Raw genomic sequence first — 24,226 nt, forward strand, 5'->3', positions numbered from 1 at the left:
AATGGAAATATTAGCCCAGAATATGTAGTCGAGTACATTTTGTTTGGTTTTGAGTGGATTTTCAAAGATACAGTCTTTAAATCTCAGTATATGTGCTATATTGCACAGTGATGTTAGAAGGAAAAGTAATAATGGCATTTGGAGGACTTTCAATCTTAGAGCTAATTAATTTATGTTGTAGAGCCTTGATTTAATATGGAGATGTAAAAGCTTTTCCTTTTTTCTTGTTACATTATTTGCTAGCCTGTTGCTGCTGCTGCTAAGTCTATTGGCTACTTAAAACCAATATGTTTCTTTTAACTCCATGAATCTCAGCTTATGCTATTTTACACATCCTAAATACTTTAAATAATTTCTTTCTCTTTCCACAGCATGTAGAGTCCATGAAGCACAGGAAAATAAAACTTCCTACTCATACCACCAGGAGGATCTCTTGAAAAGAGTCACCATAGGACTACAGGAGAGACTAATTTGTCTGAAGCATCATGTGTTGAAACAACGAAGGCTGGAACCTTTGCACTGGTTAGAAACAGAGTGATGATGTTTTTAATTCTTTGAGCTCCAGGACCCCAGGAGAGTGAGTTGAAACTCTGAAAATGCGGCCATGGACTGGTTCCTGGCGTTGGATCATGCTCATTCTTTTTGCCTGGGGGACCTTGCTATTTTATATAGGTGGTCACTTGGTACGAGATAATGACCACCCTGATCACTCTAGTCGAGAACTGTCCAAGATTTTGGCAAAGCTTGAACGCTTAAAACAGCAAAATGAAGACTTGAGGCGAATGGCTGAATCTCTCCGGTAGGTTCTAAGAAACTGGGAAGAATGGTGAAATATTGTACTTTGTTTTTAGGTGCAGGGCTTCAGTCAGATATTAAAAAATTCTTAATGATTTCTATAAACTGCTATTTTTGCAAAAATGTAAATATCTTAGTAAGGTACTTTTTGTACTACTTCTCTATGTAGTTAACATAGAGAATTACTCTAGCAGATCTTGTTTTATATACGAATTTTAGTATAGAAAAACTGTGCTATTCAATTTATGTACTTACATTATGTTTCAAATTATCTTCAGAATTTTGATAATTTTAATAAATTAAGCTTTGTATGATTTGAATTAGTCCATATTAAAATGTTCATCATGGACTATAATAAACACATTATAATAATTGAGAGACTAAGTCTAACTGTAACTTATGAAATGAAAAAAATTCATTCTTAAAACAACTGTATCTGGAATCTAGAGATTTATTCTAATTGCTACTTCTAGTCTATTAAAAAATGTGACAAATATCTGTTAGAAGTCATCAACTTTTGGGAAAAACAAAGTTCTGTATTTTGGGGGGCAAGTGAATGTAGTGTTAAATAGATAATCTCTATATTTGTTTTCAAAGTTATTGAATTTAGAAGTTCTTTAGTATCTTCTCATTCCTCATACTTAAATTTGAAAGTGATTATATATTTAGTGCTTGCTGTCTCTCAAGACAGCAGTTGAAGATTTGAGAAGATGAAAAAGTGAGACTCATCTACAGGTGATAATTGACTCTAAGGGAAGTAGTGTAGAGAAAAAGAATACAAAGTCATTTCTTTTTTGAGAAACAAATAAACTGAGGGGTTGAAAGTGGAAGCATTCCGTTGTGCATAGAGCCTTCAGAGTAATTGGAGAAGGAGAACTGGAGAGAGTGGTGCTGCGGAGGCTGAGGAGCCTTCTACATTTCTACAGCCTTCTACATTTCTACATTCTATGAAGAAATGTTGGTGGCAGCATCATCCACCCTTGGTGCTTCCCTGCCTTCACTGCCCTTCACTCTTTATTTAGAACTCAGTTCTTTCCTTTTGTTTAGTTCCATAACTTTTCTTCACCCTGATATTATTTTTGATCTCTTTATGTTCTTTGGAAAGCTGGGATATGTGTTAAACGAGTTTTACAACAATGAATGAAACATCATCCCTATCATTTGTAGGAGTAGTACCAGTCAGCAAAGTACAAAGTAATCAGGAATTAGAAAGCGAACAGATAACTTTTTGAAATTTGTGTATCATTTTATTTCCTTGTTGAGAAGAGCCAGGGAGGTTCATGGAAAGGATGGTCTTTTCAGTAGAGTCTTACTCATTTGTTATGGGAACCAAAGATTGACAATTAGAAGATAGTAATAATAGCTGACATTTGTTGAGAGTTTATTTTGTGCCAAGTACTGTGCTAAAGACTTTATATGGATTATCTCATTGAATTACACAACTTTTTGATGGGATGCTGGTTCTGATTTTATAACCATTTTACAGATAAGGAATCAACAGAATATTAAGTGATTTAATTTTTCCCAAGATCACAGTTTTCACAAATGATGGCACTTATTTTGAATCCTGGCAGTTTGAGTGGACAGCCAGGGAACTGGTGAATTGTTTTGCCTCTCTGAATAGAGGGGCTTCCCTTGTGGCTTAGCTGGTAAAGAATCCGCCTGCAATGCGGAAAACCTGGGTTCGATCCCTGGGTTGGGAAGATACCCTGGAGAATGGAACAGCTACCCATTCCAGTATTCTGGCCTAGAGAATTCCATGGACTAACTGAGTGACTTTCACTTTCACTCTTGAGTAGAAACCAGTGAGAAGTAAATGATTCAGAAATCTCAACTAAACATCTCATGTAGCAAATCAGCAAGAGTAGTTAATTTTGGAGAATCCTTATAGTAAGATCTTATTCTACATTATAGGAATTTTGCTCCTTGAAAAAAGAGTTGCCTCTTAATTTAGACTTATAAAAAATTGCTAATTTCCCCCCTAATTTCAACTTAAGTACTTATATTTCAGTTGGCTTATTTCTAACAGCCAGGCATTAGGTTGGCCAAAAAGTTCGGTCAGGATTTTCTTTCAGATGTCATGGAAACATCCTGAATGAACTTTTTGGCCAATCTAATATTTGTTTCTATTGCAGGAAGGAAAACTTGCTTTAATATGAGTTATTCCTTCTGCAAAATTATCTTTGAGTTTCTTAAGTCACTTTCTTTGTAGTCTTTCATGTTTCTGAAGAATTAAGTGCTCAGCTTCTCAAATGTAGAGACAGCTTCTAAGAGTGTAGACATTTAATATGTCATGTTATAGCATATATACAATCTGAAAGCACAGATGGAGCAGAGGAGCCTGTCTATACACACACACACACAAATAATTTTAAGAAAATATGTAATTAATTAGGGAAGAAAACTTCCTCAGGCCTTTCCATCAACTTTATTGATAGGACCATTTGTGTTTTCTCCGAAGAGATTTTATTTATTTTTAAAATTTTTGTTTATTTATTTTACTTTACAATATTGTATTGGTTTTGCCATACATCAACATGCATCCACCTGGGTGTACACGTGTTCCCAGTCCTGAACCCCCCTCCCACCTCCCTCCCCATACCATCCCTCTGGGTCATCCCCGTGCACCAAGAGATTTTATTTTAAAGTCCCTGATATCAGAGGAAGAACAGTAGAGGTGCTAGTGGCATTGGTTTCTTTTTCTCCCTTTATTGTAATATTTCATACTCAGTTTTCTGTGTCTTTTTTTAATAAGAAAATGTGTTCAGAAGGTAGACTATGTAGAATTAATCCAAATGTCTATAAAGCTAGATTATTTTTTTGAGATACAGTATGTGGATTGGAATTAGAAAGTAACCCAGAAGCATGCATGTGTGCATGCTCAGTCGTGTCAGACTCTTTGCAACCCTATGGACTGTATAGCCCACCAGGCTCCTTTGTCCATAGGATTATCCCTGCAAGAATACTGGAGTAGGTTTCCATTTCCTCCTCCAGGGGATCTTCCTGACCCAGGTATCAAATCTGCATCTCCTGTGTCTCCTACATTGGCAGGTGGATTCTTTACCACTGGAACCACCTAATTCAGATGTCTTGTAAAGTTAGGTTATTTCTTTTAGATACGGTATATGGCTTGAAATTGAAAAGTAAGTCAGAAGTCTGAAACTATAATTTTTAAACATTCAGGACAGTCATTTTTTAAAAGCAGTTGCCCAACCCTCTAGCTTGTGTTTGCTAATCTTGTTGATAGGACTACAAATTTGGGAAAATAATTTGAAGATCATTACTCTGAGGGATACAAATGTTTTAGATCAATGTGGGGAGGTTGCTGTATGTTGTTGTTTTTCAGTCCCTAAGTCATATCTGACTCTTTGCAAGCATGCCAGGCTCTTCTGTCTTCCACTGTCTCCCAGAGTTTGCTCAAATTCATGTCCATTGAATCAGTAATGCTGTCCAACCATCTCATTTTCTGCTGCCCGCTTCTCCTGTTGCCTTCAGTCTTTCCCAGCATCAGGGTCTTTTTCAATGAGTTGGCACTTCACATCACGTAGCCAAAGTATTGAAACTTCATGTTCAGCATCAGTCCTTCCAATGAATATTCAGGGTTTATTTCCTTTAGGATTGACTTGATTTGATCCCCTTGCAGTCTAAAGGACTCTCAAGAGTCTTCTCCAATACCATAGTTCAAAAACATCATCCTGTGTGTATTTCTGTGTGTATCTGTATATATATTTAATTCTGAATTGTTGATGAATAATTTCTATATGGTAAAATTCACTCCTTTTAGCTAAAATGTCTATGAATTTTGACAGATCCTTACAGTCATGTAACCAGCACCACAATCAAATTATAGAAGAATTCTGTCTCGCTCCAGAATTCTGTTGTTCCCTTTTGTAGTTAAAATTATATTCTACCTTCTGTCCCTGGCATCTAGTGATGTATTTTCTATTCTGTGTTACTTTTCTGTTTCAAAATGTCATATAACTAGAATCATGCAATAGGTAGCCTTTATGTCTTTTTTTTTTTTTTTTCATTTAGCGTGATATATTTGAGATTCATCAGTGCTGCTTTGTGTATTGGTAGTTCATTTTTGAGTAGTATTCCTTAGTATGTGTGTGTCAATGTTGTTGTTGTCTTTGAATGCATTCACCAGTTGAAAGATGTTAATATTTCCATTTTGGGGGCTATTATGAATGAAGCTGTTAAAAGCATTTTTCCTGAGTTTCTGTGTGTGATTTTTTATTTGTCTTGGGTAAATACCTAGGAGTAGAATTGCTGGGTCATGTGTAAGTGCATTTTAACTGTATATAAGAGGCTACCCAAATGTTTTCCAGAGTACTTGAACTATTTTTTATTTCCACCAGCAGTGCTTGAGGGTTACAGCTTTCACCCTTGCTGGCACATGCTGTTGTCAGGTGTTTTTACTTTAGCTGTTTTAATAGATCTGTAGTGTCATCTCATATAGTTTCAGTTTGCATTTCTGTAATGATTAATGATGGTGAGCATTTTTTTATGTGCTTATTTCCTATTCATGTATGTGCTTTGGTGAAGTATCTACTCAGATTTCTTGCATATTTATAAATTGAGTTATTTGTTTTCTTATTGAATTCTTTTTAAAAACTGGGGTTTCATATATAACAAAATGTATTTTATGTATATATGCGTATATATAAAATAAAAATATAGTAGCATAAACCAGTAAACATTTATTTGCTTCTGATTATTCTATTTCAGTTGGCCTCAGCTGGACTGTTTTTCTAATGATATCTGGGATCATTGATGCGGTTGTAGCCATCTGGTGGCTTCATTGTGATTGGGCAGTCTGATGACCTCACAAATGTTTCGTGATTAAGGGACCGTCAGCTGGTTCCCCCTATCTGGCTTCTCTAGAAGGATAGCCCTGGTTTCTTACCTTGCAGTGTTCTAAGCAGGCAAAAGTAGAAATTACAAATCCTCTTGAGGCTAAGCATGAAAAGTTACACAGTATCACTTCTGCCACATTCTGTTAATCTTTGCAAGTCAAAGGGACTTTCCACATGTAGGGAATAGAAGTAGGAACTGCAAAGAATTTGTAGCCATTTTGACCCACAGTTCTCATCTCTAGATGTAATGTTGAATAGATTAGGTCACATTATAGTGGTCTTAAACAGCCAGAGTTTAGTGTAGGCTTGGTTGATAGATAACAAGAAATCATAATTGGTTTTTCAGCAGAGGAGTGACACTGTGAAAATGGTTGAGGAAGATTTAGATTTTCAGGTAGATTTTGCCTTGTACTTGACTAGAGTGAAATTAACTGGGAAATACAGTATTAATCTAGACATGAGGTGTTGCTGACCTTAATTAATGATTAAATTGCATGGCTTTGGTACCAAGGTACATCTGCTTATTTTCCCATGTTTCCTTCATGCTTTTATCTGGCTTTCCCCAATCATCCTTTTCTTACTTGTTGATTGCCAGCATCTTGAATATACACGTAATATCTTTCTTTAAAAGCTTATAAGTCATTGCTTTTTAGCATGCCACCCTACAGGAATGCCTTTTCAAATTTCATATTTGTTTTGTCTCAACTTTTACTAATGTGAAGTTGCTATCAGTTCACAGAATCTTTGCTTCTTATTCTTAGGATTTGAACCTGCCATTCTGCCTCTCAGAGTAGAAATTAGCAGAAAACACCTGGAAAATTACTGAAACTTGTTCTGAAACCCTCTGAGCAGTGAACCTCATTGACAGATATCAGAACTGGACAGAACTTGTAAAATTTAAGGAGTGCTTAATTGAAAGCTTTCCTCTTAATTCCTTATTCTACTTCCATTTATTTTGGGGAGCATAATTTTAAAAAATTCTGTGTGAATCTGTAGCCTTTTTTTTGGTCTAGGAAAGAAAATATTTCTTCTGGAATTTAGATATTAGCTATAAGCTAAATTTTACAGACCATGAAGGTATAATTAACTTAGAGTATCTGTATTTCTGAGCTACATACTAGTCTCCTCAGTTGGATTAGAGCCAAATCATGAATCTTCCAGTGGAAAAATTTGTCTGATACAACAAAAGAATGAAAAACTGCCATGGGTAGGAAGGAAACTGATGTGGTTTTTCATAGGTCATATCTTACTTCAGTTTGTGAAACTGGTATTAGAAATTGCAGATGCCTTTGTTCCTGTTGGTTGTTTAGAGGATTTGCTGTAGGCAACCTTCTCCCCAAGTGCTTGTCTCATTTGTAAAGAGTGTACTTGTGTTGAGTCGCTCAGTTGTGTACGACTCTTTGTGACCCCATAGACTGTAGCATGCCAGGCTTCCCTGTCCGTCAGCCATCTCCCGGAGTTTGCTCAAACTCATGTTCATTGAGTCGGTGATGCCATCCAACCACTCATCCTCCGTCGTCCCCTTCTCCTCCCGCCTTCAATCTTTCCCAGCATCAGAGTCTTTTTCAATGAGTCAGCTGTATGCATCAGGTAGCCAAAGTATTGGAGCTTCAGCCTTAGCATCAGTCTCTTCCAATGAATAAAGGGTTGATTTCCTTTAGGATTGACTGGTTTGATCTCCTTGCTGTCCAGGGAACTCTCAAGAGTCTTCTCCAGCACCACAGTTCCAAAGCATGAATTGTTTAGTGCTCATCCTTCTTTATGGTCCAACTTTCACATCCATACATGACTACTGGAAAAACCATAGATTTGACTATATGGACCTTTGTCAGAAAAGTGATGTCTCTGCTTTAGAATCTGCTGTCTAGGTTTGTCATAGCTTTTCTGCCAAGGAGCAAGAGTCTTTCCATTAAAAGAGTATACTGATTCTATTCTTATAGAAAGTGAATAGATTGGAGTGTGTAGGGAATCAAGCTATAACCTTCCCCCCACCTTTTTTTTTTTTTACTTTTATTTTGGCAATCCTCCATCCATTATTCCTTATGCTATCAAGAATGTCTTACTTTTCCATATGGAAAATATTCCTTTCCTATGTTAGAATATCTTAGTGAGATTTTTAGTCAATATTCCTAGCCTTCTCAGTCTAACAATCAGATGCTTTCTCCCTGGAATTTGTATTAACTTTGTCATATATAGCTGTATTGAATTTGCTAGTGGATTGTTTGCTATGTTAACAAGACATGCTTACCTATAATATTTCCTTCTTACAGTGTCTTTAGGGTTTTAGTATTAAGGTTATATAGAAAAATTTTATTCTCAGAAAGTGTTCATATAAAATTGGAATCCATTCTATTTTATATCTTTGTTAGAATTTCACCAGTGAAGCTGTCTGGGCCTGAAGTCTTTATTTTGGGTGAGCGGGGGGAGGAACATAGGTTGGTTTTTGTAGAGACAGGAGACATGTGGGAAGACTTCAGATTTTACATTTGTTTTTTTTTAATAGAAATTGGACCATGCATATTTTCTATTTTTTTTAATGTCAGTTTTGGTAAAATGTATTTTTTAAGAAATATGTCCATTTTATCAAGATTTTCAAATATATTAGCATAAAGCTGTTCATAATTCCTTTTTACTTTTCACCTATAATATCTGTAGTACTGTTTCCTTTTTCATTCTTGATTTGTTTATATTTTCCCCTTTTATCTTGCAGTTTATTGATTTTATTTATTTTTTTGAAGAATTTCTCCTGTTTTTCCCCCCCCCCATTGTATGTTTGTAATTTTATTGATTTCTATTCTTAGTTTGTTAATTTCCTTCTTGTAGTATCTTTGGAGGGTTTTTTTTTTTTTCTTTCTGTTTAAAGCTTTTTCAGAAAGAATTTTATATTATTCATTTTAAGCCTTGCTTTTTTCCTAACATATGCCTGGAGAGCTATAAATTTCGCACTAATCACAGCTGTAGAGAGCACAGTTGCATCTTGCCAATTCTGTCAGTGACTTATTTTAATTGATATTCAGTCAAAAATAGTTTCAAATTTCTTTTGTGATTTTTCTTTTAAACTTGCTAGGTATTTAGGACTGTATTTTAACCCAGTGTCTGTTATAAAGTGCACATTATGTTATTATAATTTTGATATAAATTAATCATATTCCTCTATAATTAACTACATATTTATTCTTTCTAATGTTGTTTATTCCTTCCTGCAGTTTATTTCTTCCATGCTGATCATTTCCCCTCAGTCTGGAGAATATCCTTTAGTATTTTTGGTAGTGCAAATTTGATGGCAATAAATGTTTTTTGATTTTCTTTTTCCAAAAACTTTTAAAACATATGCACTGTTGAGATAATGTTTGCTTGTATACAATTTAATTTGGCACATTAGAATTTAATTTTTTTAGCACTTTAAACATGTCATTCTATTGTTTTCTCACTTACATAGTTTTTGTTGAAAAGTCAGCAATTTTACTTGAAGTTCATCTTTTTCTTTAGCTACTTTTGCATTTTAATTTTTGTCTTGGTGTTATACAAGTTGACCGTGACACCCAGATATAACTTTGTTTTTATCTAGTTTGAAATTCACTGAGCTCAATTCTGAGATTTGATATCAAAGGTTTTAGAAAATCCTCAGCTATTACCTCTTTAAATACTGCTTCTAGACTATTCTTTCTCTTTTCTCTTGAAACTCCACTTACACGTATTAGTACATTTCCTTTTATGATGTCTCACATGCCTTTTATGTGTTTTTCACAATCTAATTTGTTTTTGTACTTCATTTTATGTGTTCTGTTTTGAACTGTCTTCCAATTTATTTAATCTGTCTTCTGCACTAATTCTGATGTTAAGCACACCCAATTAGTAATTTTTTATATATTTTGATTCCAAAATATCTAGTTCATTCTTTTTTTCTTTTAACTGCTTCAATGACTTTATTTTGACTGATGTTTTAGTTTATCTTTTTTCTCTTTGCTTTCAACCTTTCTGTGTATGATTTCAAAATTTTTTGTAAATTTTCTATTTTTCATCAATATTGTCCATGTTTTTAAAATAATTTCTTTAAGTCATTATTCTAATATAGCTATTATATTGTCTACTAATGCCTGGATGATATCTGGATCATTTTTTGTTCATCTTTTCCTATTGGTTATTGGTCAGATTTTTTTCCTCCTTACATGTCCAGGAATTTTTTTTTTTTTTCCCTTTTTTAAGAATACTAGGGTGGGTTGCCATTTCCCACTTCAGGGGATCTTTATTTTTGTTAGATAGTGTGACAAAATATTTTGAAAATATGTTGTCTAAAAGTAGTTTGGAAATTATGGAAACTTCCCTCTGATATGGATATATTATTTCTGGGACTGTTATGTCATCTAGTGCAATTAGGGATTGAGCTGGGTCATGGCTAAATTAGTAATACTTAGCCCACTTCTTTTTCTTGCTTGTTACTTAGGTGTAAATCTTCCATGCTTTTTAATTGAGGACTTGATGGATTTCTTTCAGGACTTAAATATTGTGGGAAATTTAGTCGGCCTTTTAGATGTGTTCAGTCTTGCTCATTGGCATCTTAAACCGTGTATCATATAAATATAGCAAACAGTGAAAAAAAAAATAACTATGACTTTAAGGTAGGTCTCAAATAGGACTTTGTCTTGTAATGTCCAGGACTGAAAAATTTTAGTCCGTCTTAAAATTTCTCTCTAGCATCCCATGACCATTGGTGATAGCAAACACTCTCTTCCAACAACACAAGAGGTGATTTTACACATGGACATCACCAGAAGGTCAGTACCGAAATCAGATTGATTATATTCTTTGCAGTCAAAGCTGAAGAAGCTCTTTACAGTCAGCAAAAACAAGACCTGGAACTGACTGTGGCTCAGATCATCAGCTCCTTATTGCAAAATTCAGGCTCAAATTGAAGAAAGTAGGGAAAACCACTAATCTAGTCAGCTATAACCTAAATCAAACCCCTAGTGATTATACAGTAGAAGTAATGAAGGGATTCAAGGGACTAGATCTGATAGAGTGCCTGAAAAACTATGGACGGAGGTTCATAACTTTGTACAGAAAGTAGTGACCAAAACGATCTCCAAGGAGAAGAAATGCAAGAAGACAAAGTGGTTGTCTTAGTAGGTCTTACAAATAGCTGAGAAAGAAGAGATGTGAAAGGCAAAGGAGAAAGGGAAAGATATTCCCAACTGAATGCAGAGTCACAGAGAATAGCAAGGAGAGATAAGAAAGCCTTCTTAAGTGAATAATACAAAGAAATAGAGGAAAGCAATAGAATGGGGAAGACTAGAGATCTCTTCAAGAAAATTGGAGATACCAAGGGAACATTTCATGGAAAGATGGGCACAAAAAAGGACAGAAACAGCAAGGACCTACCTAAAAAAAGCAGACGAGATTAAGAAGAGGTGGCAAGAATACACAGAACTATACAAAAAAGATCTCAAATAACCCAGATAACAACGATGGTATGATCACTCATCTAAGCCAGACATCCTGTGATATGCAGTCAAGTGGGCCTTAGGAAGCATTACTACGAACAAAACTAGTGGAGATGATGGAATTCCAGTTGAGCTATTTCAAATCCTAAAAGATGATACTGTGAAAGTGCTACACTCAATATGCCAGCAAATTTGGAAAACTCATCAGTGGCCACAGGACTGGAAAAGGTCAGTTTTCATTCCAATCCCAAAGAAAGACAATGCCAAAGAATGTTCAAATTACCATACAGTTGCACTCATTTCACATGCCAGCAAGATTATCATCAAAATCCTTCAAGTTAGGCTTCAGTGGTACGTGAACTGAGAATTTCCAGATGTATAAGCTGAGTTTAGAAAAGGAAGAAGAACCAGAGATCAAATTGCCAACATCCACTGGATCATAAAAAAAAGCAAGGGAATTCCAAAAGAAAATCTACTTCTGCTTCATTGACTATGCTAAAGCCTTTGATTGTGTGGATCACAACGAACTGTGAAATATTCTTAATGAGGTGGCATTACCAGACCACCTTACCTGGCTCCTGAGAATCCTGTATGCAGGACAAGAAGCAGTACTTAGAACTGGACGTGAAACAATGGACTGGTTCAAAATTGGGAAAGGAGTACGTCAAGACTGTATATTGTCACCCTGCTTATTTAACATACATAAAGAGTACATCATGTGAAATGCTGGGCTGGATGAATCACAAGCTGGAATCAAGATTGCCAGGATAAATATCAACAATCTCAGACATGCAGACGATACCACTTTAATGGCAGAAAGTGAAGAGGAACTACAGAGCCTCTTGATAAAGGTGAAAGAGGAGAGTGAAAAAGCTGACCTAAAACTCAGCATTCACAAAACTAAGGTCATGGCATCCAGTTCTATCACTTCATGGCAAATGGGGAAAATGTGGAAACAGTGTCAGATTTCATTTTCTTGGACTTCAAAATCAATTTGGACAGTGACTGCAGCCATGAATTAAAAGACTCTTGCTCCTTGGAAGAATACCTATGACAACCTAGACAGTGTATTAAAAAGCAGAGACATTACTTTGCTGACAAAGGTCCATATAATCTAAAGCTATGATTTTTCCAGTAGTCATATATATGCGAGAGTTGGACTGTAAAGGAGACTGAGCACTAAAGAATTGATGCTTTTGAACTGTTGTGTTGGAGAAGACTCTTGAGAGTCCCTTGGACTGCAAGGAGATCAAACCAGTCAGTCCTAAATGAAATCAACCCGGAACATTCATTGGAACGACATGCTGAAGCTGAAACTCCAGTACTTTAGCTACCTGATTCAAAGAGCTGACTCATTTGAAAAGACTCTGATGCTGGGAAAGATTGAGGGCAAGAGAAGAAGAGGACAACAGATGGTGAGATGGTTGGATGGCATCTCTGACTCAATGAACATGAGTTTGAGTAACCTTGGGAGGTAGAGATGACAGGGAAGCCTGGTGTGCTGCAGTTTGTGGGGTCACAAAGAGTCAGACAAGACTTAGTTACTGAACAACAACAAGCATCTCTTCAAATTAAGCTACTGTACCATGGACAAAACTGGCTATAAATTTGTTGTTCCTATAGTTCCCAAATTTTCAAAATCTTTTGTAGAATCCAAACCTGTACCTCATGTCATAGCTAGACAGTAAGTGCTCCCTAGATAAAAACATGGGCTAGTTATACAATGCTGTTCTCTGGATTGTTAGTTAATTTAATCCTGCATTTGAAAATACCTATCTAATGGCTTTAAATGGGTTATATTTTCAAGTTACTTGTTTTCAAATTATTTTTATTGTTACTATTACAACAGGGTTTCCCTGGTTGCTCAGACAGTAAAGAATCTGCCTGCAGTGCAGACCTGGGTTTGATCCTTGGGTTGGGAAGATCTCCTGGAAAAGGGAATGGCTACACACTCCAGTGTTCTTGCCTGGAGAATTCCATGCATGGAGTCATCTGTTGAGCCAACAGTCCATGAGTAGAGCAGGGTTTGCCATTAACTATTTTATTCTACTTGAAATGAAAACTACCTATATTGAAAATTGTTGGAATTCATTTATCTTAATACAGCTGCTATAAAGAGATTCCCAATAGTTCCTATATTTAGATCCCTAGATCTGTTCTGTTTCTTGCCCATTTTAAGGTCTGGTTGTTCAGGTTTTCCTTTGATTTATTTTTAATTTTTTCTCCCATTGTACCCCCTGTTGTGTGGTAAAGGAAAGTAGGAGTTTGGGCAGGTTGGAAGTTTTTGTTTTGTTTTGTTTTTTACTAATATCAGTGATCTCTGCTTCATTGACCAATACAGTGTATCTCTTAGGAGAAAGAGATCAAGGTGAAATCTAGATAGATTGATCTTGATGTGCTTTCTAAACCTATCCAGTGGAAGGTTGGAAAGTTAATCTAGAAGTCAGGGAAAAAGTCAGGATGAGAAAGATACCTTTGGGAATCATCTATATAGAAGTGATTGCCAGAAAATGTGTTGCACAAGGTAAAATTTGTGTGTTTATTTCAGGTAACCCACAGTCATCATAGGTTTGGAGAGAAGTTAGTGTGGGAATAGTTTTAAAGGAGATTTTAAAGCATACCTGGAAGAATTCCTTTCTATTAGTAGTTTGTCAATAAATAGCTCTTTAGCTAATGATAGTTGATAATTTAAAACAAAAACATAATTTAAACACTTTCCTAGAACTCAGAATACTTGTTTCTCTTTACTAGAAAGGAAAAAAAATCATATTAAATATTTAGCATAACACATTAGATTTCATAAAATGTACATGTTCCTCAGAGTGACTGTTTACCCTGAGAAAATCAGTTGACTTTTTTTGGCCTAGAATACAAAAGTAGAGAAGGTTGATTGGGATAGATGATCATATTCAATAAATTTATAAGTCTTTACAGAGACAAAATAATTACATAATATACTAGATCATGAAGGAGTATAGAATAGGTTTTGTTCCTTAGGATTTGGCTTTCATAACTGAATTATATGAATTTTTTTAAGATGAGTTGGTTTTATATGTTGGAATTATATTTGCCCACCATAAGCTTTATTTAAAATACATAAATTTTAATTATTCATTATAACTACTCAGAAGGGCCTTTAGGGAAGACTGCACCATTCTTTTTTTTTTTTTGCACCATTCTTTGAGAAAGGTGTCACATGAATAAAGATATTAAAATCCTAACTATTCATTGGAAGGACTGATGCTGAAGCTGAAACTCCAGTACTTTGGCCATGTGATGCGAAGAAAGGCGGGGGAGAAGGGGACGACAGAGGATGAGATGGTTGGATGGCATCACTGACTTGATGGAGATGAGTTTGAGCAAGCTCTGGGAGTTGGTGATGGACAAGGAAGCCTGGCATGCTACACAGTCCATGGGGTCGCAAAGAGTCGGACACGACTGAGCAATTGAACTGAACAGAACTGACCGTGAGCTTTATTTAAAATATAGAAATTTTAATTATTCATTATAACTACTCCAACCAGTCCATTCTAAAGGAGATCAGCCCTGGGATTTCTTTGGAAGGAATGATGCTAAAGCTGAAACTCCAGTACTTTGGCCACCTCATGCGAAGAGTTGACTCATTGGAAAAGACTCTGATGCTGGGAGGGATTGAGGGCAAGAGGAGAAGGGGACGACAGAGGATGAGATGGCTGGATGGCATCACTGACTTGATGGACATGAGTCTGAGTGAACTCCGGGAGTTGGTGATGGACAGGGAGGCCTGGCATGCTGCGATTCATGGGGTCGCAAAGAGTCGGACACAACTGAGCGACTGATCTGATCTGATCTAATCTGATAACTACTCAGGCATTTAGGGAAGATTGGGCTGTTCTTTGAGAAAGATATCACATGAATAAAAGTATTAAAATCTTAAATAACCAAGATGAAGTTATTTAAACTTTGTGATTTAGTTTTGTCATATAGACAAAGTGAGTATGCATTAAACACTTTATGATGTTTGAATATTTGAATTTAGGGGCCTTGACTAAATGTTTTTTTAATCTTTTATTCTTTATTCTTTTATGTTAGCATTAATGAACTGATAATGGTTTCAAACACATATTACTGATAATTAAAGGTAAATAATAATAGGAAATATGGCCATAGTGATTCATCAGTTTCAGTGTTACTTCATTTATAGATGATGCATAATCTCCTATAAACAGTGTACAAGGAAAAAAACTTTCCTGAGCCATTTCTCTCATTTCTTTTAGGCATACTTTTATTTCACTGGGAAGTTTTGTTTTTTTTTAATTAATTAATTTATTTTTAAATGAAGCAAAGATGAATATTTGTAATGATAAAAGGTGCAATTCACAAAGAAAATAGATGCTGTAAACCAACAGACACCTAACACCAAAGAAACAAGGATACATAAAGCAAAAATCAGAAGAAATATAAGAGAAAAGAGAAATACATAATCATAGTGAGACATACTAACATTTCTCTGAGAATAGTTTACCAAGTGCATAAAAAAATAAGAATAGAAGCATTTTGAATGATGTCATTATTGAGATGTCATACTGCCATTTTATAATTCATTTAGGTAAAATCATGAAACAAAGTGGTTGTTTAGCTTGATCAAAATTCTAGACAAAGCTGTCTGAAAGAGAATGAATGTAAAGAAGTCTTCAATGTATTAGTTAACTTATGAATTACAGTAGCTAAAAGGTGGTATAGTGTAAATTGGCACACTATGCTTATCTTGTTGCTGGTTCAAATAGCATAAATTTGATCTTAATGCAGTCTTTTTGTTCTTTTAAAATGTATGCAAATGCGATTGCTTGGCAGAGATAATTGTACTTCAGAAATGCATAAAAGAGTATAATGTTTGGAGAGAAGCCAGGGTGCACTTAATAAATATAGAATACTGTATCTTCATTAAAGAAAAAAAGGACACTCAAAAGTATAGTTTAATGTTAATTCTCATTTATATTCAATAACACTTCAAAAATATTATCTGTTACTAAATGATATGTACAGAAGCTAAAATGACTTAGTCATTTTTCTGAGAGTCAGTGTCAGAAGTAAAAGCAGAATCTTCTGAGGATTTAGGAGTTTGTATCTAATTTTCAGTACACTCCCTATTGGTCATTTTTTAATACCTTCTCATGTTCCTCTTCTGTTAAATATTATCTTCAGGACAATATGTTTTACTAGTCTACAGATAATGAAAACTATCCTATTTATTATTACTGTTACTTTTGATAATTGTTAAATGTGATCAAAGATGTCCATATACCAGTATTAGAGAATTGTTAGATCTTTTAGTTATATAAATGCACTTGTGTAAGCTGTAGTGATGGTGTTTCATGTTTATTGAACTTAACTGTAGTAATAGTTTATAATCTGTGTAAAGAAATACAGATGGCACATTTGACACAGTTTGCTATGATCACAGTATTGCAGTGTTTAATGAGGGTCATAGAATCTGTGGGAAGAAACCACATGCTGTAAGTTTAAGTTCTAAATTTATTTGGTCAACGATACATAAATTTTTTGGAAGTGGTATGACCGTATGGAGAGGAAATAAATGTGATGCATCTAAATGTAGCTCCCTTGGCCCTTTAGAGTTCCCGAAGGTCATAAACTGCTGGTGTCGTTGTCCACATTAGGTAATATCTTGCCATATCTGGCTTCATTTCTTGTTATGCTATAATAATCCTTATATTTGGGCCCAGTGTCACCTTTTTTGGAAGACTGTACACAAACTATGTGTTTTTCCGTTTAAGGAGATGTGTACAAACTGAGATTTATGAGTTTTTGAGCCAAACCTAGCATCAGTCCTTATTCTGATCCTTGAGAAGAATACAAAAGTCATTTCACTGTATCTCAATCATCAGTGTACTTCCTAGTATTATGAATAGTACATTTCTCCACATACTGATAGTGGTATGTACTGTACCTGTGCATGCGTGCGCACACACACACACACACGCACACGTGCATGCATAGAAGTTTGTTGTAAACCAGCCAAGTCATTATTATTTGATTTTTTTTTTTCTTTAGCACTATTGGTACCTTTCAAAAAGCAGAGGTCAGTGAGGAAGATAAAACTCTCCCCCATAGTTTTGCTCTCTTTAATATGTTACAGTGTTGGCAAGACTCAGATCGAATCCTGCCACACACAAATGTTTGTAAGCAGGTGCAAAAACAGTCACAATCTGTTCTGTAACTTTGTCAGAGGGCATGCTCTTAGTCTTCTTTAGTTGTTTTTATAGTGTCTTTTGTGAAGGGCTCTCTTGCAGTTGTGATAGTCGTTCTGATAACATGTTTTGGTGTACTTTCTATTCAGGTGTTTGAGAATGTCCGAATGAGCCCCTGAACGACATATGGTTTTGAAACCTAGGCCTAACACGTAATTCCAAAGGTTGTGATATACTAGAGTAACTATGTTTGTACATATTGTTCACAAAATTGTTCGCAAAATTCTTCTACATTTCCAGGTTCCCATTTTCATACATATTGAATTAATTTTACCAGTAAAATAGTATTTGTAGTATCTACCTAGCTAGTAACAAACTACCTTTGATTGTAAATGCATAACATGACATGGATGTATGCTCAGTCATGTCCAACTCTGCAGCCCCATGGACTGTATAGCCTGCCAGACTACTCTGTCCATGGGATTTTCCAGGCAAGAATATTGGAGTGGGTTGCCATTTCCTTCTCCACGGGATCTTCTCAACCCAGGAATCAGACCTGCGTCTCCTGCGTTGACAGGTAGACTCATTACCACTGCACCACCTGGGAAGCGCTTAATTAGAAATAGAGCTGGCTAAAGAACTTAATATCAATCACTGCCCTGGTAGTATGAACTTTTCCCCGGCTTTACTGACGTACAGTGGACACATATCATTGTGTAAATCTAAGATGTGCAGCGAGATGAGTTTTGGGGGGATGGGAAAGGCTGCTTTGGGTCTTAGTTGTTGTACATGGGATCTTTGTTGGGGCACACAGGCTTTTCCCTAGTTGTGGTGTGTGGGCTCAGTAGTTCTGTGCAGGCTTAATTGTCCCACGGCATGTGGGATCTTAGTTTCCTGACCAGGGATTGAACCCACCTCCTCCGCATTGGAAGGTGAATTTTTAACCACTGGACCACGAGGGAAGTCCCCAACGTGATGATTTGGTATATGTATATATTGTGAAATTTTTACCATAATTAGGTTAGTTACACATTCATCACCTCACAACATAGTTATCTTTTGTGTCTGTGTGTGTACTGTAAGATTTTCAAAATCTACTCTGTTAGCTCTCAGGTATATATATAATACAGTATTATTAATCACAGCCATCATATTGTACATTAGATCCCCAGAACTTATTCATCTTATAACTTGAAGTTTGTTCTCTTTGATCGCCTTTGTCCATTACCTCACCCTCACTCCCCTATCCCTGATCCTGGAAACCACCAATATACTTTTTGTACCATGAGTTCAACTTTTTTAGAGTCTACACATAAGTGAGATCATACAATATTTGTCTTTTTCTCTCCGATCTATTTGATCCTGGAGCCATGCTTTCAAGGCTCATCCGTATTGTCACAGATGGTAGAATTTCCATATTTTATCATGGCTGAACAATATTTGATTGTATGTATATACATCACATATTCTTTATTCATTCATCTGTTGACAGACACTTAGGTTGGTTCCATGTCTTGGGTATTGTGAACAATGCTGTGGTGAACACAGGAATTCACATATCTCTTATTGATTTGATTTGAGATATTGATTTCATGTTTTTGAGATGATAATTAGTGATGTTGAGCACTTTTTCATGTACTTGTCAATTTTTATGTGTTTTGAAAAATGTCTGTTGAGTTTCTCTACCCATTTTTATTTATTTATTTATTTATTTTCAATCTTAATTTTTTTTAATTTATTTTTTTAACACCAAAAGCATTTTGTATTGGGGTATAGCCGATTAACACTGTGTGGTAGTTTCAGGTGAACAGGTGTACATATATATGTATCCACCCTCTCCCAAAGGATGTATCCAGCCTCCCATCCAGGCTGGCATATAACATTGAGCAGAGTTCCATGTGCCTCTGCCCATTTTCAAATCAGATTTTTTTGATTTTTATTATCGAGTTCATGTGTTTGTTATCTATTTTTGACTATTAACCCACTGCATATGGCTTTCCAGTTTTCTAACACTATTTATTGAAGAAATTACCCTCTCCTTGTTGAGTATTCTTGGCTCTCTTGTTAAATGTTAGTTGGCTGCATATTCACGGGTTTATTTCTGGGCTCTTGATTCTTTTCCATTGATCTATGTATTTGTTTTTATGCAAATACATGCTGTTGGATAACTATAGCTTTGTAACATAGTTTGAAATCATGGAATGTGTTGCCTCCCACTTTGTTTTTCTTGCTTAGGGTAGCTTTGGCTGTTCAGGATATCTTGTGGGTCCATACAACTTTTCAGATGGTTTTTGCTACTTCTGTGGAAAATATCACTGACATTTTAATGGGTATTGCGTCAAATCTTTAGATGTAATGTCCTTTCCATTTCTTCACTTTGAGCCTGTGTGTGTCCCTAAAACTGAAATGAGTCTCTTGTAGGCAGCATATATAGGTATACCTTAAGAATCTCAGGTTCAATTCTAGACCACCACAAAAAAGCAAAACTCCTAACCATCATCAGAGCCTTCAGCAAATTGTAATCTTTTTGCCTGTAGAAAGTCTTCCCTCAGTATTGATGGTTGCTGACTGATCAGGGTGGTGGTTGCTGAAGGTCGAGGTGACTGTGACAGTTTCTTAAAATAAGTCAGTAATGAAGTTTGTAGCATCTTCACCAGAAGTAGATTCCATCTCAGGAAACCACTGTCTTTACTCATTCATAAGAAGCAACTCCTCATCCGTTCAGGTTTCTCATAAGATTGCAGCAATTCAGTCACATCTTCAGGCTCCCCTTCTGGTTGTAGTTCTCTTGCTATTTCTGCCACATCTGCAGGGACTTCTTTCATTGGAGTCTTGAACCCCTCAAAGTCATCCATGAAGATTTGAATCAGCTTTTTCCAGACTCCTGTTAATGTTGATATTTTGACCTCTTCCCATGGACAGAGGAACCTGGAGGGCTACAGTCCATGGGGTCACAAGAGTCGGACACGACTTAGCGACTAAACCACCACCACCACCACCATGAATCATGAATGTTCTTAATGGCATCTAGAATGGTGAATCCTTTTCAGAAGGTTTTCAGTTGACTTTGCCCAGATCCCTCAGAGAAATCACTGTCTGTGGCATCTATAGCCCTACAAAATGTATTTCTTAAAGAGTAAAACTTTGTTAGCAGGCTTAAAAACAACTTGAATCTAGTCATTCTGTATCTTTTGATTGAAGAATTCAGTATATTTACAATTAGAACAGTCATTGATATGTAAGGATTTACTAATGCTATCTTAATATCTGTATGGGCCAAAATATTGGAGAAGAACAGATACTCCCAACACATTTTGTGAAGTCAGCATTACCCTGATATCAAAGCCAGATAAATGAAGCAAAGCAGAAAAATACTGACTGCTGTCTCTGATGAATGTGTAAAAACTCTCAACAACAACAGAGTATATCTTTAAGTATTTATTCCCTAATAAAGAGTGAGATATTTGCCTAATAAAGAGTGAAATCACTTTTCCTAGAGTGTAGGTTAGAGCATACACCAGTATACACAAACACATACACCACATGTACTATGTGCTAAGGTATTTTAAAGTATTTTACTGACCAAGTGGCATAGTTGTATAGAGACTGACTATTATCAATAGTCCTGTGTAAATTATGGTTTTTATCTTGTTTCTGTTATGTTTCTAATAGCATTTGTATACATAGAACTTCTGTTTTAGATCAGATGTATGTTTGCCTGATCTACTCATCTAAAAGAAATAAAAAGTTTTGCAGAAATAATAAATTATATGAATTTTTTTTAATGGCCACTTTAGTTCCACTAGAGTATAAAATTGTTACAGCTGTAGTTGTTTGTAAAGTGATTATTTGTAGTGAGGTAAGAAATCTTAAGTTAATGAATAATTCTTCAGTTCAGTTCAGTTGCTCAGTCGTGTCTGACTCTTTGCGACCCCATGAACCACAGCACGCCAGGCCTCCCTGTCCATCACCAACTCCCGAAGTCCACCCAAACCTATGTCCGAGTCGGTGATGCCATCCGACCCTCTCATCCTCTGACGTCCCCTTCTCCTCCTGCCCTCCATCTTTCCCAGCATCAAGGTCTTTTCCAATGAGTCAGCTCTTCACATCAGGTGGCCAAAGTATTGGAGTTTCAGCTTCAACATCAGTCCTTCCAATAAACACCCAGGACTGATCTCCTTTAGGATGGACTGGTTGGATCTCCTTGCAGTCCAAGGGACTCCCAGGAGTCTTCTCCAACACCACAGTTCAAAAGCATCAATTCTTCAGCACTCAGCTTTCTTTATAGTCCAACTCTCACATCCATACATGACCACTGGAAGAACCATAGCTTTGACTAGACAGACCTTTGTTGGCAAAGTAATGTCTCTGCTTTTTAATATGCTGTCTAGGTTAGTCATGGAGAAGGCAATGGCAACCCACTCCAGTACTCTTGCCTGGAAAATCCCATGGGCGGAGGAGCCTGCTAGGCTGCAGTCCATGGGGTCTCGAAGAGTCGGACACAACTGAGCGACTTCACTTTCACTTTTCGCTTTCATGCATTGGAGAAGGAAATGGCAACCCACTCCAGTGTTCTTGCCTGGAGAATCCCAGGGACGGGGGAGCCTGGTGGGCTGCTGTCTATGGGGTCGCACAGAGTTGGACATGACTGAAGCGACTTAGCAGCAGCAGCAGGTTGGTCATAACTTTCCTTCCAAGAAATAAGCATCTTTTAACTTCATGGCTGCAGCCACCATCAGCAGTGATTCTGGAGCCCAGAAAAGTAAAGTCAGCCATTCTTACTGGTCTAGTAAGTAAAAACAAGCAAGTAGTTGCTGAATTGAATTATGGGTTGTATTAATGTGCAAAGATAAAACAGACTTAATTTAATAGTATTTTAAGCTTCTATATTTAGAGAACCAAACAAACTAAAAAGTGCATTTTGCTTTGAAGGTTCAAACCTCAAGAGAATGAAGTTTCTGTATATATTAAATGTATCTATGCATGTCTAAATGTCCATACATTCATACTCTTCTCCCCTGCCCTGAGCTACTAGACACTGTATTAAAAACATTAATAGACTGTTTTATATTAACCCTTTCGTCCCTTTGTAACTCCCTTAAAAAAGGGACTGTTTCATTCATCTCTGTATATTCTGCAATGTTGAACATAGCACCTCCTTCACAGTAACTTTGAATATGTTTTTAGGAAAGCATTTATTCAGAGTCTAACACCAAAATATTCCAGAGAAATTCACTGTAAGGATTATTATGTTTTGTTTTGTTTTCACTAATTGTTCTACCTGTCCTTTATTTTTCTTTCGTTGAATCCAAACTGCTTCAAGGCAAAATTCTTGAGACAGATTAGTTTGGGAAGCACCCTGACATTTTCTATGAATAATATTTGAAGTTTAGGAAAAAAAATATGTATCTTTACATCAAAGTGTAAAAATTGACAAGAATTAATGGTAGCTATAGGAAGATGGGTGTTTAAAGTGTATACCATATAGGTGGCTATTTTGCCTCTCCTCTCTACTGAATTCTCCCTTTCTCCTTTCCACATATTCAATCACTAGGAAAGAGTAGGCCTGGAGTTGTTTCTTTGACTTTAACTGCTAAGATTAATAATGGTGTTTAAAAACTTTATAAGACTATGATCTGTACTTCCAGTTGATGACTGCTTTTGTTACTTTATAAATGAGAAACAGGATGGTTTACATGTTATGTTTAATGTAAAAGAAAAATTAAAAATAATTTCATACTCTGTGTTTTCTTTAACAGAGTAATTAAAATTTTTTCATTGGGGTATAGTTGATTTACACTGTTGTGTTAGTTTCAGGTGTACAGCGAAGTGAATCTGTTTTACACACATACATGCATCCACTCTTTTTTAGATTCTTTTCCCACATAGGCCATTACAGAGTATTGAGTAGAGTTCCCTGTGTTATATAGTAGGTCCTTATTATCTGTTTTTATATAGTAGTGTGTATATGTCAGTTCCAGTCTTCCAATTTATCCCTCTCCTTGTCTCCTTACTCCCTGGTAACTATAAGTTTATTTTCTACATCTATAAGTCTGTTTCTGTTTTTGTAAGTAAGTTCATTTGTAGCCTTTATTTTTTTAGATTCCACATTTATAAATGAGAAATGGATGCTTTGCATGTTATGTTTGAAAGTGAAAGTGTTACTTGCTCAGTTGTGTTTGACTCTTTGTGACCCCATGGACTGTAGCCCTCCAGACTCCTCTGACCATGGGATTTTCCAGGCGAGAATATTGGAGTGGGTTGCCATTTCCTTCTCCAGGGGATTTTTCCGACCCAGTGATCGAACCTGGGTCTCCTGCATTGCGGGCAGATTTTTTATCGTCTGAGCCACCAGGGATGCCTTCTAAATGATGGAGCTCCAGTCCAGAATACTGGAGTGGGTAGCCATTCCCTTCTCCAGCGGATCTTCCCAACCCAGGGATTGAACCCTGCTCTCCCACATTGCAGACGGATTCTTTACCAGCTGAGCCACCAGGGAAGCCCAAGAATACTGGAGTGGATAGGCTGTTCCTTCTCACAGATCTTCCTGACACAGGAATCAAACCAGGGTAGATTTATAAATATATATAAATATTGATTCCACATTTATAAATGAGAAATGGATGCTGTGCATGTTTAGTGTTTAAAAAAAACCTTGAAAATAATTTCATACTCTAATTTTGTTCTTTAATAGAGCAGTTTTTTAAATATAAAAATTGGAAGGAGAAAAATGCTAGAAAGGTTTGTAACTAGACTTCTGTTTTCATGGAACATCCCAAAGTAGTGGCTTTCAGTGTGGTCATTTGAAAATAGCATCAACATTTCCTTAAAATTCTTACAACTCCAACATGTTTAAGCTCCATCCCAAAATTATTGTATCATACACTGTGGAGATGTGGCTCAGTGTTCTTTATTTTAGCAAGCTCTTTAGGTGGATCTGATA

The 24,226-nt window shown here is 36.1% G+C and overlaps 1 protein-coding gene across 10 annotated transcripts in view; it reads left to right on the plus strand.

Moving 5' to 3' along the window:
* The window catches only part of FUT8 (fucosyltransferase 8), a 332,211-nt gene that overhangs the window by 156,047 nt on the left and 151,938 nt on the right, over positions 1–24,226 (plus strand). For all 10 annotated transcript variants that reach the window (XM_061429157.1, XM_061429161.1, XM_061429158.1 and 7 more), the window contains one exon: positions 372–799. In XM_061429157.1, coding sequence (XP_061285141.1) covers positions 597–799 — 203 coding nt within the window. In that variant the 5' untranslated portion in view covers positions 372–596. The remainder of the gene's footprint in view (positions 1–371; positions 800–24,226) is intronic.

The sequence above is a fragment of the Bos javanicus genome, chromosome 10, assembly GCF_032452875.1.
Source record: "Bos javanicus breed banteng chromosome 10, ARS-OSU_banteng_1.0, whole genome shotgun sequence".
In the NCBI taxonomy this organism is placed as follows: domain Eukaryota; kingdom Metazoa; phylum Chordata; class Mammalia; order Artiodactyla; family Bovidae; genus Bos; species Bos javanicus.